General features: G+C 38.6%; 1 protein-coding gene across 7 annotated transcripts in view; it reads left to right on the top strand.

Moving 5' to 3' along the window:
* Positions 1-19,067, top strand: part of ZFX (zinc finger protein X-linked) — a 42,270-nt gene that overhangs the window by 11,139 nt on the left and 12,064 nt on the right. For all 7 annotated transcript variants that reach the window (XM_058659211.1, XM_058659216.1, XM_058659217.1 and 4 more), the window contains 2 exons: positions 1,044-1,132; positions 4,267-4,836. In XM_058659211.1, the coding sequence (XP_058515194.1) occupies positions 1,072-1,132; positions 4,267-4,836 (631 nt within the window). In that variant the 5' untranslated portion in view covers positions 1,044-1,071. The remainder of the gene's footprint in view (positions 1-1,043; positions 1,133-4,266; positions 4,837-19,067) is intronic.

The raw sequence follows: 19,067 nt of genomic DNA, 5'->3' as shown, positions 1-19,067 counted from the left end.
GATGATTGATTAGCCAGTTGAGCCATTGCACTGGCCCCTGATTTGATCTTTTTTGAAAAAGGATTTTATTTATTTGAAAGAGCGAGAGTGAGAGAGAGATTGATCTTCCATTTTCTAATTAATTACCCAAATAGCCACAATAGTCAGATTTGGGTCAGGCTGAAACCAAGAGCCAAGAACTCTATCTGGGTCTTCTACATGGGAGTGGTAGGGGCCCGTGCATTCTGCATCTTCAGCTACATCTGCAGGGAGTTGCATCTGAAGCTGGGTAGCTGGGACTGGAACCCGTTCTCCCATAGGGCATGTGGGCATGATTGCATCACAATACCAGCCACTTAAGTTGAACTTAAACCATTTTCCCTTTGTGAGAGCATGTAGTGTATGGGCTGAGAAGAAAGAACTCTGGACATGGGATCAGTGTGGATGCAGTTGGTTAAGCTGCTGCTTGTAGTGCCACCATCCCATATGGGAATGGCAGTTCAAGTCCTTGCTGCTCCATTTTGGATCCACCTCCCTGCTTCTGTGCCTGAGAACACAACAGATGGTAGCTCAAATGCTTGGGCCGCTGCCACCCATGTGGGAGATCTGAACGGAGTTCCAGGCTCTTGGCCTAGATCTAGTTATTGCAGCCTTTTGGGGAGTGTATCAGTGGATGGAAGATCTCTTTTTTAGCCCTCTCCTCCACTGCTCCCTTCCACTCCACCATTCTGCCTTTCAGATGAATAAATACATTTTTAAGGGAAAAAATTGCAGATCCTAGAAATATTTTCTGTCTTAATCTGAGTGGTGATTACAAAGGTTTTTGTGTGTGTCAAAATTTGTTAAGATAGGCATGCTTTGAAGTGTGTAAAGGGAAAGTTGACCTGATTAATGTGCCTTGCTTCGTCGTACCTGCCCAGTTACATCAGCCAAGTTCCCTTTTATTTTAGATAGATTGTTTTTTGATAGATGTTTACTGTAACATAATTTGTGTCTCAGAAATGCAACTATGTTTTTGATATATAAATCACTAATATTTTGCTTCCCTTTCATGTCTAATTTAGGATCTGTGACTGATGAGAATTAAAGGCCATGGATGAAGATGGACTTGAATTACAACCACAAGAGCCAAACTCGTTTTTTGATGCGACAGGTATATTACTTGTGCTGTTCTCTTTCCATCTACTGTGATTGGAGTTGGTTATCATGTGGACAGATTACTTGACTCCCAAACTGATAGTCACACTTAGATACCTTGTTCTCTTACCAATTTAGAAAGGTTAAAATGAACTTATTATTTATTATTTCCCACTTTAAAAATTGTCTCCTTCACAACCATCATATATTGATCATCTGTAATATAAAATTTACAATGATTCAAAATCCAGAAGTTTCCAAGTGCTGAAATAACACGTGAAATAGATAATTTCTTATCTTGATCTCACGTGATAGGTGGTAGTCAAAAGATATATACTAAAAGCATTGTGTAATTTTATCTTCAGGCTGTGTACATGAAGTATAAATGAATTTCATGTTTATACTTTGATTCCATTCCCAAGATGGCTCAAGATATCCACTTGCCCAAGGTGTATGTAGATATTCAAACATCTTAGAAAATTAAAAATCTAAAACATTTGTGCTCTCAAGCATTTTGAAAAAGGGATACTCAAACTGTAACAGCAGCAGCATTTGCAAAATTTTTCTTGTTGTTCAGTTTTCATTTCGCCCAGTTATTCCACTAAGTCCTTTTGGCTCTTCCTTTAAAATATTCCTTGTGTATATCTGCTCCTCCTTATTCTGCTTTCACACAGACAGGTTCTGCCATTTTCTCTTAGTCAGCAATAACTTTGTATTATTTTCCTTGGCTTTCGTTCTCTTACGTAGTCCTGTTGCAGTGCTCATAAAGTACCACATGATCATATCGTTTCTCTGTTCTCTGTTACCCAGCAGATAAGTGTAATTCCAACTTCTTCGACATTCTGACCTCATCCTACTTTTATTACCCCCTTTCTCACAAGTTTCTAAAAGGAGCCTTCTGCTTGTGGAAGATGGACTCTTGTTATTCCTGTCAAGTGTTCAAGGAAAATTGTATTCATAACTCCTAAAAACAGAAAAAGATAGTATTCGGGATTTCAGGTTGTTCATGGTCCTAATTACAATAACATTTTAAGCTGATGGCATTTGATTTTGTAATGTAAAATGGCTTTTTACATCATACTAGCATTGTTACACATAAAATGAGTTGTTTTCAGTGGACTTTAAATGATCAGATTGCTTTATTTTAAATAGAAATTTACTAGGAAAGTAAATATTAGTAATTTTTACTTTTCCGATTTTTTTAGTTTCTAGATTCTGTGTGTCAGTGTGCGAATGCAAGTGTGTGTGTATGTTGGGATAATCTCTAAATTCAAGTTTAGTAATTTCAGTTTGATAGTGATAAATGCAAAAGTTAAAATTCTTTTTTCATTGGAACCTGAAATAATACGTGTGCTTAAAAGAGAGAATAAGGTCTTTGAAGAAAAAAATACCATATTTAATGCAACAAGCAAGCTTGAATCATGGGCAAAGTGGTATATAAAAGGGCTTTCACATATTAGTCCTAGTTATTAACACTTATGGTATTTGTTTATCTTGAGCAAGTCACTTAATCTGGCAGGGCCTCTGTTTTCATGTCATAATAATAATGAAACCTCTTATTACAGTTTTTCAGAACACATCTCATACATTCCCATTTGATCATCTCCACAGTCCTGTGAGGTATGCGAGGCAGATAATATTGTCCTCATTTTATTGATGAGGAGACTGAAACTCAGGTTAAATGACTTGCCCAAGGTCACAAAACTTGTAAGTGTACAGCTCTGCTTCTTGATTTAAGATTTTATAACCAGCGCTCTTGAAACTAAATGCTTTAGCTTCCTTTCAGCAAAAAATGAGGATTATAATGATCTATCCCTTGGTGGCATTGAGAATGCTGAAAAGAGATGAGTATAAAGCATTGTAGATGTTGTGTAGAAGCTGAAGTGAACATCTTTTGCATTTATTTCTGGATGGGAATAAAGTGAATATTAACCGGCCTAAGACCATACAGTTGTTACTGTTCTTTGACCGTTGATCATGTTTATTTGTAAACAAAGCCATATTGTTTCTCAAGGCCCTGGCCAGTGACACAGTCATTGCCTTAGGCACTTATTTGGACTTAGCTTGGTCTGAATCACAATAAAAAATGAACCTACTGAACATTTTTTTTTTTTTTGGAAAAATTTATAAAACCTTCTTTGCTTCTCTCTGGACAAGGAGTCAAGATATTTGATTTGTCCTATTTTGTATTTTTGGTAAGGATGTATAATTTTTATTGCAGCTTTTTAGCATTTTAATTCAGAGTAATATTTACTGAGCACCATATGCTATGCAGACTGTGTGATTTTGGATAATTCATTTAATCTCACATGGATTCAGTTGATTTGATTCTCTTACCTTCATGCCTTCACTGCAAGGTGGACTAGAGTAGGATTCCTTACATTCTAAGGAACTACATCACAGTTTGGGGAGGATGGGAGGAAGCTGGATCAAGGTGGAGCACCCCAGTGAAGTTGGGGCAGGCCCCGCTCTGATTCCCTGTGCTTGCCAGTGTGCTGCTGCAGCCGCACTTTCATTCATCTTTTCAGTTTACAGAGCCTCTTTAAAGTCATTTGACTTCATTCCTATGTAGCTTTCTTTTCATATATTCCCTGATCCTTTTATGCCCCAAATTCAATGGATGATTCTGAATTTCTGCAGTAATTCATGGAGGATGTTAGAGGGGAAAAATGTGACAGGAGAAAGACAATGGAAAGGGGTAGTAAAGGAAACAGTAGGGGAAACACGGAAAGAAGAAAAACAAAAAGAAGATGGAACAAGAAGGAACAGAAATTAAAAACACATATAATAAAGGAAAATCACATGTTTGCCTCCTGAAGATGTGTTACTTAATTTTTGTAACGATCCCTAAGTTCCTATGTAAATGGGTTTAATTTTAGTGTGTCTGAAATGTTACTTTCATGGTGCATGTCTTATGTGATTGCCTCAGTTACCTTGTTCTCCTGAGATTTGGGATGAATACAAAAGTTCTGATACTGAAAATGTCTTTCTAATATGTAAAAAAATAGATTTCGTCTTTATTTTTTTTCTAAATCTGTCTTGCTGTTTTAGAAAACTGAAGAACTAGTCTTGTTTTAAATAACATTTACGTTAGTTAAAATGTCATGCATGCCTACCTGAAAGTTGTCATTTTAATTTTTTGTTTTGAAGGAGCTGATGCTGCACACATGGATGGTGATCAAATTGTTGTGGAAGTTCAAGAAACTGTTTTTGTTTCAGATGTTGTGGATTCAGACATAACTGTGCATAACTTTGTCCCTGATGACCCAGACTCAGTTGTTATCCAAGATGTTATCGAGGACGTTGTTATAGAAGATGTCCAATGCCCAGATATCATGGAAGGAGCAGATGTATCTGAAACAGTCATCATTCCTGAGCAAGTGCTGGACTCAGATGTAACTGAAGAAGTTGCTTTAGCACATTGCACAGTCCCAGATGATGTTTTAGCTTCTGACATTACTACAGCCTCAATGTCTATGCCAGAACATGTCTTGACAAGTGAATCTATACATGTGTCCGATGTTGGACATGTTGAGCATGTGGTTCATGATAGTGTAGTAGAAGCAGAAATTGTCACTGATCCTCTGACCACTGATGTAGTTTCAGAAGAAGTTTTGGTAGCTGACTGTGCCTCTGAAGCGGTCATAGATGCCAACGGGATCCCTGTGGACCAACAAGATGATGACAAAAACAACTGTGAGGACTACCTTATGATTTCCTGTAAGTCTGGGGGCACAGTGATTGTTAAAGATGTTTTTGGAGGCTGCTTTTGTAACTTAGAGCAGGAGTGACATTTTCTTGATTTAAAGTTTCTAAGGAATTAACCTAATAGAACCGCCTGCATTGTTGTTTGAGTTAGGAGCTTTAACTTAAAATTAAGCAAAGTGAGATGGTGCAGAGTAAAGAGCTGTTTCTATATCAGAAGACAATGGGAAGATGAGATTTTGTCTTTCTAGAGAGACAAAAGCTGGAATGCAGCTTAACTTTGAAAATCATGAAGAATGAGATGAGGCTTTTACGAGCTTCTGTTACATTAAGTGTTTTCTTGAAATTTAAAAGGAGTTCACCTTGGACAAAAATTCATAACCCAACTACTTATTTTTTATGAATATACAGTACTGCTTAGTTATGCTTCTACATTCACCCTAATTAAATTGAAAATACTCTTTATATAATATAGCATGGACAAGGGATCTGGCATGTTAAAATATGATTTCGAGTATAATGGATTCATATCAGGTTGTTGGAGCATAAGTAAGGTGTATTGGAGTACAACTCGAAACATTTAACTTAGCATCTTGAAGGATAGCTGTGTCTTCTTGTTAATACTATTTCCAGAGACACAATTCTGTGTTACCTAGATTACAGTTCTGGTTCAGTATTGAAATTTTTATATCTTAAAAAACTACAAATAGACTAAATTTATAATAAGCATCATTGAAGAGTATTTGCTTTGATTTAGTACCTGTTTTAATATAATATATTGGAGTCTACCAGGATTTTAGGAAAGACCTTATGAAAGTTTTGGGGAGCTAAAAAAAAAAAACTTTTTTAAGAGGAATAAAACAAGTTTGATTCAACACCTTTTTATGGGACCCCCTTACTCAGGCAGAGTTATAGGTAGTACAGATATGTACTAAGCAAATAAGTACAGAAAACCACTGAGCCTGTAGAATTTCTAGTCTATCATAGGAGAGAATGGTGATAGTGTGGTAAGGAAATTGCCATAGAGACAGGATGGAATAGTTGACCTTTGAATTCAAGAATGAGTTCTAATTTTACAAGATGAAGAAGGGCATGCTGGCAGGAAGAAATTGTGGGCAAATGGAATATTATGTACAAAGAAGAAGAAAAAAGATTGTGAATGATGGGAATTCAAGATGGATTTGTTAATTTTTGTGCCTACTCTGTTCTTTAAAAAACATTTCTAGAAATTGCTTCTTAGCCTTTTGGCTAGGATCAAGTGTAAAATACATTTCTGTAAGAATTGCTGGATCAAAGAATATGTACAAATGTGGTTGTTTTAGCATTTCCCTGCCACCATTTATAAAAATTTCTATTTTCCTGTGCTGTAATAATCATGGGTTCTCGTTACCGGTTTTACCTGTCTGATAGACGAAAATAGGTTATTTTGTTTGACTTTTGAATTTGTTGTAGGAAGGTAATCCCTGCTAACATTGTGGAATAAGAAAAGGTGATAGATTTGTGGCACATTTGTTGAGGTGATTCAAGTATGAGAAAGATCCCGAGCACTTTAATAAAAGGGAAAAAAGGATGTTAGTTGGAATTGAGAGATTAAGAAGTAAAATAGATGAGGTTTGATAACAGGTAAAATGGAGATGGGAATCTGAAGGACAAAGATAATTCAAGGATGACCCTAAGAAGATTAGATGCAGACTCAAGATCAGTTACTTGAGAGGAATCCTCTCAATTTAGTAGAGAAAAATTATTTAGGACCTGTTAGAAAGTTTGAATTATTTGCTGGAAACAATCTGATGCATGTTTTTTTCAAATCAGTTGAAAATGTGATTTTGATGCTTTGAAGAGAGTTTGTCACTAGAGGAAGGTATTTGTGACAGCAGAATATAGAGAGCATCCTATATGGAAGTGTATGATGGTTCTCAAAGAATGCTTATAGAATGAGTATCCATGTAATCCTTTGAGTTTTTTTTTTTTAAATTTGTTGTCCCCTTTGAGTATTTTAAGAAGTAGGTAGAGAAGAGCCTGTGAAAATTAGGAGCTTAGGGAAGAGGAGGAGGAGGAAATTCTTTAGAATGTTGTCAGCACTGTAGAGGGTAAAACAGATTTTGGTGAGAAGATCATTGCATTGGTGTTAAATGAAAATGGTTTAAGTAAAGCAAGAGCGAGTTCATAGGAAATCTAAGAGATGAATTGCAATGGATTGAGAAGATGAAGTGAAATTAGGTGAAATGGTTTGTATGCATTCTCATTCTGACCAGTGAAAAGAAGAATGAAGAGTACATTTTTGGCTGATTGGGTGGTCAGCATACAGGAACATGCTCACAGGTACAGGAAGTAAACCACTGGACCAATGAGAGTCTGAAAATTGCTTCTGAGTTGATTGTATGCATACCATGGACAGTTCCTGTCCTCTGGAATCATGTACTTCTGCCCTTTTACTGAGTTTTCTTGCTATCTTGAGATGGAGTATTTGGATTATCTACTTGGTACTCAGATAGCATCTTTGTTCTTTAATCTGGGGCAGCTGCAAGACTCTCTGGTCACTTTGCAAGTGGTCTGATTCAGGCTCCTGGAGTTTCATTTAGCAGCTAGACAAGATTCCATTTTGTGAGACACCAGTGTGTACAGTAGCGAAAGTTGGAGATGATCTGGTGATATTGAGTCAGGTGCTGCTTTACAACTGCAGGCAACAGAATATACTTTAGGTGCCTCTCATATTAACATGATCAGTGAGATGTCATTACTCTAGTACTTGTTGACATTTCTTGTGTCTTAAATTTGCAGTTAGGTAGAACTAGATAGGTAAGAGGTTTGATAACTAGATTTAATTTAAGTGATGAATTAAGTTTTTATTTTGGTAACAGTTTTAAGACAATTTACATATCATAAAATTGACCCATTTAAAATGTGTAATGTAGGGGCTGGCATGGTGGCATCAGGCTAAAACCGCCAGCTCTGGCACCAGCGTCCTATATGGGCTGTTGGTCCCAGCTGCTTCCCTTACATTCCAGCTTCCTGCTAATGGCCTGGATAAGCAGTAGAGTGTGACCCATGGTCACGGGTCCCTGCAGCCATGTGAGAGACCCAGAAGAAACTCCTGATTTGCAGGTTCAGACCAATCCAGCCCTGGGTGTGGTGGCTATTGGGGAGTGAACCACCAGATGGAAGCTCTCTCTAACTCTATAAAATCAGTCTTTAAGAAAAATGTGTAATTTGGAGGATGTGATTGTCCTAGCTGTTAAAATACTTGTTAGGACGCCCATATCCTGTATCAGTACTTAGGTTAAATGTCTATCTCCTAGCTACAGCTGTGAGAGAGAGAGAACTTCCATCCACTGAATTCACTCCCCAAGTGGCTGTGGTGGTTTAGGCTGAGCTACTTCGAAGTCAGGAACCAGGAACTAGGAACTTCTTCTGGGTCTCCCATGTGTCTACCAAGGGCCCAGGTACTGTGGCCCTCTTCCAATGCTTTGACAGGGGCATTAGCAGGGATATGGAAAGGAAGTGGAGCATCTAGGACCTGATCCTGTGCCTGTATGGGATGCCAGCACTACAGATGTTGGTATTACATGTTACCCCATAGTGCTGGCCTTTAATCCACTTTTTATTTCAATAGGTTTGTTTATTCTGGACATTTCAGGTAGACTAAATCCTGTGATACTTGCATGATGTTTTTAAGTTTCTTTCTTGTAACCTATATGGAGGTATACTTCAGAAAGTTTGTGGAGGGGCAGGAGTTGTGGCACTGCAGGATAAGTCAGCGCTTGGAGCACCTGCAGCCCATATTAGAGTATTAGAGATCATGTTCTGCCTCTACTTCCAATCCAGCATCCTGCTAATGCACCTAGGAGGCAGATGATTGGTCCAAGTACTTGGGTTCCTTCTTCCCTACCCCCCACCTTGGAGACCCGGAGTCTCTGACTTTAGCTTGGCCCAGCCCCAGCTATTTGTGGGCATTTAGGGAGTGAACTAATCAATGGAAGATGTCTGCATGCCTCCCACATCACTGTACCTTTCAAAATAAATAAATAAATAAATATTTTAAAGGGTTTGTATAAAAATGGAAGTAAGTTTATTTTGCTGTAAAATATTTTTGAAATCATGCGTAGGGTTTTTTTTGTAATATGCATTTTCCACTAACTTTTTGAAGAGCCATCATGTTTCATTCTTTTCATTACTATTATTCTGTTGAATGACTATTCACCCCATTTTAGCTCATTCATTGCTTTCGTAGACGTTAGAGTTGTTTCTCCTTTGTGTATTATGTAATGTGAATATTTATGTACAAGTTTTCTTGTGGACATAATTTTCTGTTGAATATTTAAGAGTGGAAGTGGTTTATATATGGGGGTGGAATTACTGGCTCACATGGTAGCTGTTTAACCTGCTTGCGGAACTGCACAGCCAACTCTGCATTCCCCCCAGCAGTGGGTGAGGTTGCCATGATTCTGTATGCCCTGCAACACTTGTTATTGACAGCCACCCTAGTGGCTGTGAAGTTTCATTGTGGTTTTAGTTTGTATTTCCCTTCCTATGCTTATTGACCATTTTATATCTTTGAAGAAAGATATAAATATATGAGTTCCTTTGTCCATTTCTAAACTTACATGTCTTATTGGGTTGAAGGAGTTCTCTCCATGTGAGTCATTTAGAAGATAACATGACGTGGACACATTTTCTTCATTCTAATGACCTTGTGCAAGATACTCAGCTGTCTGTGCTTTACTTGTCTCTCCTGTGGAATGGAAATGACTGTAGTACCTACCTTGTGGGGTTGTTTGGAGGATTAACTAAGTTCAAACGTGCAAAGCTGTTAGTCTGCTATGTTGTAAATGTTTGCTGCTAAATAGTGTTTTCCCTTAAGGCTCAGTTCTTTAGCAGTGAATTTAACTCCTTTCCCCCTGAGCATCACAATTAAAGTGGTGCCTTTTAGGAGGAGGTTCTTGATGGATGAGAAAATATCATAGTTGTCGTGTGTCTTAATTTCTGTTCGCCTTTTTAGTGTCCTATAATCTCAGTTTGCTAGAATTTAAGGCATACTAGCAAGAGTGAATAATGAATTGTAAAATGTATTGCTCTGACTGAAATGCAGAATTGCATTTAAAAGTATGTGTTATTATATGTGTGTATATGAAGTCAGTATCATAGAGCGGTAGAACTTGGAATAAATAGTGCTGCTTGGTATATGGGGGGGGGGCATGTAGGATTTCTGTGATTCCTCAAATTTACAGTGATATTAAATACTGAATTTCAACAGTGTTAGGAAATAATTGAGGTAGCCTCAATAAGTTTTGTAAAAGATATTTATTTGAAGGGTAAAGTTACAGGGAAACAATGAGAAACAGAGGCCTTGTACCTGCAACTTTACTCTGTGAATGGTCACAGTGGTTGGAGTTGGGACAACTGAAGCCAGGAGATTGTTCTGGGTCTCCCAGGTGGATGTGCAGGGTCCCAAGGCTTTGCATCATCCTCTGCTGCTTTCCCAGGCATATTAGCATGCAGCTGAATCAGAAGTAGAGAAGCTAGGTCTCAAACCAGTGCCCACATGGGATGCCAGTGTTGAAAGTGGAGGTTTCCCTCACTATGCCACAACATTGGCCCTGGATTCAACATTTTATGTAACTCATCCTAGCAGAAGCCACCTAGATAGCTCACAAATGTTGTTTATTTTAAAAACTATTGTTTTCAAATTTATGTTTACCTGTGAAAAAGGAATAATGTACAGACTCTTTATTTTTACACTTGTCCATGTTTACTTTTTTTTGGACTATGTTCATTCAGAACCGTTTGACTGGGCAGCCATAATGAGCTGGGAACCTGCTCAGTATTAAGAGATATACAGCGTTGTCTCGTGTTTTTTGAGTTCATGGTAGTAGAGAAAAGAGACAGAAACAGGCAATTACAGTTGAGCATGAAAAGGTATATAAATAGATATGCAAAGTATTTTGGAAGCACTGAAAGAAATGGTGGAAAATTTTTGGTATCCTTGAGTGAGATAAATGCTACTGAAGTGTTATACACAAGCTCAGTGAAAGATGTGACTACATTTAATTCATGTCCTATCTATTTCCCTCCTCCCTGTGTTATTTTGAACCACAATTTGCATATTTCTTTCATAAATATTTAGTATTTCTCAAAGGTAAGGATTTTTAAAGAAAAAAATATTTTTTTAAAAGTTCTAGGTTTTTTTTTTCCCTAGTTTTTTTTTTTATTGGAAAGTCAGACATACAGAGAGGAGGAGAGACAGAGAAGAAGATCTTCCATCTAATGGTTCACTCCCCAAGTGGCTGCAACGGCCAGAGCTGAGCTGTTCTGGAGCCAGGAGCCAGGAGCCTCTGCTGGGTCTCCCATGTGGGTACAGGGTCCCAAGGCCTTGGGCCATCCTCCACTGCTTTCCCAGGCCACAGGCAGGGAGCTGGATGGGAAGCAGGGCTGCCAGGATTAGAACAGGCATCCATATGGGATCCTGGCATGTGGAAGGTGAGGACCTTAACCTTTGGACTACCATGCTGGGCCTGAAAGAAAATATTTTTAAAATATTCAAGGATCAACTCAGTTTGATCAACTCAGTTATTTTACTTAATAAAATATTAAGTAATGTGGCTGAGGAAGGAGATGGGGAAGATCGTTTAGTGTTTAGACTTATTCTTTGGGGTACACATAATATTTTTGGTGCAGAAGGTAGGAGAATTGGGAAATAAGGTTGGCAAAACAGGAAGACCTAAAACAAAGACCCTTGAATACATTAAAAACCATTTAGCTCTTTGATGTGCAAAGCTATTAAAAGGGTTTTAGGCAAATTGATAATAACCTGCTTTAGAGCCATGGTTTAGGAAGATAATGGCAGTGCTGAGGACAGACACAGAGTGAAATCAGAAATATCAAGTGCATTTTGAGAAACATTTTATAGTAATTCAGTAAAAAACCAATGATAACAGTTTAAGATTGTGTTAGTAGAGTGGGCAGAACCTGACTCGTTCTACATTTGGGAAGTAGAGTTTTTCTGAAATTGAGACTGAAAAAGAGGAGTTGATCCTTGGTCTGTGGCTGGGCAGATGGCAAAATCATTTTCAGAGGAGAAGATAATTTGGACATGCTAGCTAAAGATTTTCCCACTGAGTTGTCCATTGAGCTGTTTGCACTGCACAACTACAGTGTAATTAAAATTCAGTGATGGAGAGTATGGTGGCCTGGCTGTTCAGTGTAGATGTTTTTAACAATTGATCTGTTTTTAGTTCTCAACTAAGTGTGATCTTGGTCATGAGAGGTACACAGTAAAAAGCAGTTCAGGGAGCTAATGCAAACGTAAAATTCAAACCACTGTATTTCATGTATAGACTCTGAGGATCAACGCAGTATGAATTGATTCTAAGAGCTGTTGCACAGAAACAATAACTAGCAGTTTTATTAAAAAGCATTTGGTAGTGGGCCCAGCACAATGGCCGAGTGGCTAAAGTCCTCGCCTCAAATGTGCCGGGATACTATGTGAGCTCTGGTTCGTGTCCCAGCTGTTCCACTTCCCATCCAGCTCCCTGCTTGTGGCCTGGGAAGGCAGTGGAGGATGACACAAAGTTTTGGGACCCTGCACCCATGTGTGAGACCTAGAGGAGGTTCCTGACTCCTGGCTTCGGATTGGCTCAGCTCTGGCTGTTGAAGCCACTTGGGGAATGATCCAGTGGATGGAAGATCTTTCTCTATATATGTCTTTCCAATAAAGATAAATAAGTCTAATTGAAGCATTTGATAGAGTAGTAAAATGTAAGAATTAAAATAATACATATTAACGTGAGAATATTTCTGATGCAGGACAACTCTTACCACACTAGGAGTATTCTAGAAATGTGTTTAACACCCATCCACATTTCCATTTATTCATATTTTCTTATTTTAAAAAGTTGTGGTTGACAAAAACTGTTTGTATGTATGGTTATACAACATGTTTTGAAATGTGTACATTGTGGAATGGCCACATCAAGTTGATATATACATTATCATACAGTTTTGTGGTGGCAGCACTTAAAATCTGTCAGTGATTTTCAAGCATGCAGTACGTTATTAACTGCAGTCACCTTGGGCATCTTTAAATAAATTGACAAGAGGTTTGTGTTTATCTAGCATTAGTGTGTGGGCATTCTGGTAACATCAACTGTAAAATTAATGAATTGTTAGTCTAATATTCAGTTTGGTGCAAAAGACCACATATTATATGACTCATTTATATGAAATGTTCTGAATAGGCAAATCCACAAAGACAGGAAGCAGTTAGTGGTTGCCAGGAAATGGGGTAGGGGAAGGAGTACTGGGGAGGAACGGGTTCTGACTACTAATAGGTCTGGTGTTTTTTGGTTAGGGGTTGGGGGGCTAGTTGGGTAGTAGTGGTGGTTGTACAGCAAAGTGAATATACTACAAATTTAAATGGGGACTTTTGTGCTATGTAAATTATACCAATAATGAGCCAAGCAACAATTTACTGGAGACCTCGTTATTAGCTTTTCTATATATAGAAGCCCCCGAAAAATAGAATTTTTTTTTAAAGATTTATTCATTTTATTACAGCCAGATATACACAGAGGAGGAGAGACAGAGAGGAAGATCTTCCGTCCGATGATTCACTCCCCAAGGGAGCCGCAACGGGCCGGTGCGCGCCCATCTTAAGCCGGGAACCTAGAACCTCTTCCAGGTCTCTCACGCGGGTGCAGTGTCCCAATGCCTTGGGCTGTCCTCGACTGCTTTCCCAGGCCACAAGCAGGGAGCTGGCTGGGAAGTGGAGCTGCCGGGATTAGAACTGGTGCCCATATGGGATCCCGGGGCTTTCAAGGTGAGGACTTTAGCTGCTAGGCCACAACGCCGGGCCCCAAAATAGAAAATTTTAATACTTGATTTTCGCCAGAAGTCTGAAAAGCAATTTAAAAAATGTTTCAAGTGCCTAGTTTCTTCTGTTTAAACAGTTACTTATTTTGGGAGTAGACTACCCTTCAGTATCACAGGGGATTTTTTAACAAGGGAGAGTTTTTTTTAACAAGGGTAGACTTATACCCAAAGGTTTTCATTTGGTTTTTGAAATTATTTTTAGATTGTGGGGGAATACATGCAATAGACAACATCTTAATTTCGAAGTCTGTATAAAAGTCACATGTTACACATGCTTGAGTACAAAAAAGAGCACTGTAAGGATTTGGGATTATGAGTGTAGTTAAGATTTGATGAAAATGATATTTGAGCAAAGAATTGATATTTATATGTGTACAGTTTGGATTCAGAAGAATGGTCTAGAGTGGAAATGCAAAGTTGGAGTGCTTGGCTTGTAGATAAAATGTAAGCCACAGACAGAATGAGATTACCAAGGCAGTGATTGTAGGTAAAGCAAGGATCGAGCCTGGCGTTTTCCACATTAAGAATAGCAAGTGGCTCTGGCAAAGGATTAAGAGATGTGAGCAGGACTGATATAAGAGCTTGGATCATGGTAGCTGAATGAGGAAAGTAAATCATAGGAGGAGAGAAGCATGTGTCACATCTGTTGCTAGAACAGGCCACTTGAAAGCTGAGACTCAGTTATGGGTGACTTTAATAAACATTTTGGTGGATTAATAAATGGAAAAAGACTGGACTAGAGTGAGTTTAGAGGATATTGGAAAGATCTGATTTGGGAAAAATAGAGGTGGTGGAACAGTAGAATTGAGTCTTTTTTGTATGTGCTGCTAAGAATGATCCAGCAAAGGGTGTAAGGAGACAGTGGTTGGGGGGTGCTGTATGAAGAGGGTTGGAACTGAGTAGAAATGCAAATGGTTTGTAGTAATGGCCAAAGAAATGGCATTTGTGCATTTAGTTGCTGATATGTTGGTAGATGTGGTAGTCATTGAATGTTCTCTTCTGATTGTTTCATTTGTACTGAGAAATAAGCAGTGAGATCTGCTGGAGAGGATGAGCATATAGTATCAGAAGTTTCAGTAGGATGTAGGAAAGAGAAGATTGGGAAATAGTAGAAAGGTCTACTTCGCCTCAGTTATGACTTTAACGTGAAGTGTGTGTATATAACCAGATTCAGCGATGTAAATGTTAGTATAGAGGCAAATCGCCAAGTCTTGGGGAATGAATGAAATGGCAACAGAATTAAAGTTGTTTTGTGGTTGACTTCAAGTAGATTCTAAAATAGTGGTTTTTTTTAAAATAGCATGTTGTGATTTTTAACTTTAATTAAAAATTTTCTGCTGAGTATTCTGTCCTTTTTTTTTATAAATATGTATAGCAAAATGTTTAATGATAGTTTCTGGCAGTGGGATTTTGAGCACATTTTAATTTCTTTTTATACTTTAAAAATACTTTGAAAAGGTGTTTCTTCAATATTAAACAATATCACTTCCACACCAATGTGTTGTTTAAAATTTGAAGAATCATAAAGGAATGAAAGTTAAAAAAAAAAAAAAAAACAACCATTGCTTCAGTTTGAGTGCCTGGAATACTGTGGGAGCTTCTGGGGCACACAGGACTGAAGGTAGGAAGTGATTTGGCTGGAGGTCATTGCCAGGCTGCTTGCATTTTTACTTAGTAGGAAAAGGAGATTCCTTCCTATAGACAGGAAGGTGACTAGCTTTTTGATTTTTTTGTTTTTTGTTTTTTTTAATAATGTGAATTTGTATTAACTTTTTTTTTTTAAGATTTATTATTATTGGAAAGCCGGATATGCAGAGAGGAGGAGAGACAGAGAGGAAGATCTTCCATCCGATGTTTCACTCCCTAAGCGAGCCACAACGGGCCGGTACGCGCCGATCCGAAGCCGGGAACCAGGAACCTCTTCCAGGTCTCCCACACGGGTGCAGGGTCCCATGCCTTGGGCCGTCCTCGACTGCTTTCCCAGGCCACAAGCAGGGAGCTGGATGGGAAGTGGAGCTGCCGGGATTAGAACCGGCGCCCATATGGGATCCCGGGGCGTTCAAGGCGAGAACTTTAGCCGCTAGTCCACGCCGCCGGGCCCAGCTTTTTGTTTTAATAGGAAGACTGGCTAGGAGTATTTTCTGAGAAAACAGGGGAGAGGTTTTGCTTTTATTAACTTGGGGAAGATAAATGAACTACTGAGTAATCGGAAGAGGGGAACATTTGAGTAAATGGAGAATGGTGAAGTGGTCTTGTTTTCCTTTCTCTCTCTCTCTCTCTCTCTCTCTCTCTCTCTCTCTCTCTCTTTTATAAGATTTATTTATTTGGAAGGCAAAGTTTACCTACCATCTGCTGGTTGACTCTAAGTGACAACATTGGCCGAGGCTGGGTCAGGCTGAAGCCAGGTACTTCAAAGGTGTTTCCCACAGTACTTGGGCCCCATTTTCCACTGCTTTCCCCAGCAAGTTTGCCAGGAAGCTAAATTGGAAGTGAAGCATCTGGGATTTGAATCAGTGCCCATATTGTGTTGCCATTGCAGGCAGAAGCTTAATTCACTGCACCACAATGCCATTTCCAAGATCTCTATTGTTACTTTTTTTTTTTTAAGATTTGTTTATTCCTATTAGAAAGCGGGAACTTACAGAGAATAGACAGAAAGATCTTCCATCTACTGGTTCACTTCTCCAAATGGCCACAATGGCTGGAGCTGAGCTGATCTGCAGCCAGGAGCCAGGAGCTTCTTTTGGATTTCCCATGTGGTGCAGGGTCCCAAGGTTTTGGAGCATCTTCAACTGCTTTCCCAGGCCACAGACATGGAGCTGGATGGGAAGTAGAGCAGCCGGGATATGAACCAGTGCCCATATAGGATCCTGGCGCATTCAAGGCAAGTACTTTAGTCACTCAGCTACTGTGCCGGGCCCTATTTTAAAGATTTTATTAGAGAGACCTTCCATCCTGAAATGACTACAATGACCGACAGTGAGCCAACCTCACAGGGAGTAGCTTAACCTGATGTGTTATGATGCTGGCCCCAAGATGTCTCTTTGTGTTGATTTAGACAAAATGAAATGCTAGTACAGATCCAATAGTAGTATATTTATTTTTACCATTTGTGAAAGTGCTCATCTGCTGATTCCTTCCCAGAATGCCCACACACAACAGCTGTGACTCAGGAAGCGAGAACTGCAACCCAGTCCTCACATGTGGGTGGGAGGAATACAGATACATCTTGGCAAAATTATGGTGAAATGGGTCTAGAAGCTGAGAGAGGTGAGATTAACAAAACACAAGGGTGTTGTGCAAAGTGAAGTATGCTGAAGGACTTGGCATTGTGCTTGAAGATACATGGAATACAATCAGTAAATGTTTATCACTATTCATCGTGGCAGCCATCATTCCTTGTTCTGTATGTGTGCCATGAAAGAACCAGCTCAGTTATGTGAAATTTTGCTATTGAATCAACTTTCCTTTGACAGTTTACTTGAGGTGGAGTGTTCTTCATCTAGCCCCTCCCCATAAGTTTTCTTGAAACTTTTGCATTCTCAGCAATCTTAATGAACTTTATTTTTAGATATTGCAGTGTCTATTCTCATTGCAAATTACTCTCTATTTTCACTCTTAAGGACATTTTACTGAGGCTTTTTTGAAGCAACATAATACGTGTCTATATAAGTATCTTATTGTAGCTTTGCTATTACCAGTGAGATTGTTGATAAGTCATATTTTCATTTTAAGTTTTCAGATTTAAAAGTACTAAATGAAATGCAAAGAGTATTATATAAGCCTGGAAGAAATTGATGATAATTTTACTTTTTAAGAATACAAAAAGATGGGAAAGGAATTTGGAACGGGTATTTAGGCTATAGATGAAGGTGTTCACATGCCACCTGGAAGTGTCTGCATTGAGTTCCTAGCTGTGGCTCCTGACTTCAGCTTCATGCTGCTGTTAAGCCTGGGAGATAGCAGGCGATGGCCCATGTTGAAGACCCAGCCCTGGCTGTTGAAGGCATTTGGAGAGTGAACCAACAGAGGTTTTGTCTTTCAAATTAAAAATAAATGAAGAAAATTTAGAAGATGGAAATAAATGTCTGGGTTCTAAAGACAGGCCCCTCAAATAAGCCAGCCTTGGTAGTGTGCTGACTATGAGCAAATTGTACCTCATTTCAGAGCATTGATTTCTTTATCTAAAAAACATGAGAATCAAGTGAAATAAAAACTGCATTGAAACAGAAAGGAAATGGCAAAATGTCATGCAAATGGTAGTTATCATTGGAAGTAATCTTAATTTCCAGAAATTATACTCTTCTACTTTGGAGAAGCCCTATTCTAAAGTTCTAGTTTTTCATTGCTATTTAGAAGAAGGTATTTAAGCAGAAATCAAATGTACAATGACTCACTTTTATCAAAACCTCCTTTGCTTTTAGAAATTCATTTTTATTAGTAGCTTTAAAAATCAGTGAAATTTTGAGTACTTAACAGGACCATCAAAGTAGTTTTTAAAATAAACTGCTTCTGTGACATTTCATATTATTCTTAGTAATAATTCTGAATTTCATGGGTTGAATTAGCGGAACAAATTTTCAAGGTGGCAATCTGAAGGTGAATTTCACTTTTGTCTAATAATATAATTGTTTTGCTATCAGACAAGCCTGTATATCGTAAATCCGTTTTCCTATACATTTATAAGAACAAACATCTTTTACCTCACATTATAGGAAAGGCATGACATTTGCAAGCTCTGAAATGATCAGGTTTTTCAATCATCAAAGGTTTTCTGAAGGTACTAACAAAATGACATGCAATAACAGCAAGCCTAGCCTAGTTCTTTGTAAACTCAAGGACATTTGATTTTCCAGTACCTGTTAGAATTGGTTTTGACAAACCTTGCTGAAAGAGACCAACGTCCCCAACAGCATCACACTATTCAGAGATGAGTTCTCTAAAGATGTTGCAGATTTTTTCTGAACTGTTCTGCCTTGTGTGGTGATATCTTCATTCTTCTAATTCTACTCCAGTTTGAAATTCCAAATCACCCTTAAGGAAATAATTTAGCTTTTTGTTGTTCTTATTTTTGAAGTATTTATCTGGAAGGCAGAATGAGGGAGGAGAGAGATCCTCCATCCGCTGATTGACACCTCATATGGTGACAGTAGTCTGGATTGGGCTAAAGTGGGTGTAGGAGCACAAGTCCGTGGGCTGTATTCAGCTGCTTGGCCAGGCGTATTAACAGGGAGCAGATCAGAAGTATAGTACCTGGATTTGAACCAGCACCCATATGTGATATTGAGTGTACGTGCGGAGGCTTTTTCCACTATGCCACAGCATTGGCCCCATCAGTGTTTTGTCAATTGAACAGTAAAAGTCCTTCCCCCTGCAAC

This window comes from Ochotona princeps, chromosome X (genome assembly GCF_030435755.1).
Source record: "Ochotona princeps isolate mOchPri1 chromosome X, mOchPri1.hap1, whole genome shotgun sequence".
In the NCBI taxonomy this organism is placed as follows: domain Eukaryota; kingdom Metazoa; phylum Chordata; class Mammalia; order Lagomorpha; family Ochotonidae; genus Ochotona; species Ochotona princeps.
This window is presented reverse-complemented; position numbering and strand designations above follow the sequence as displayed.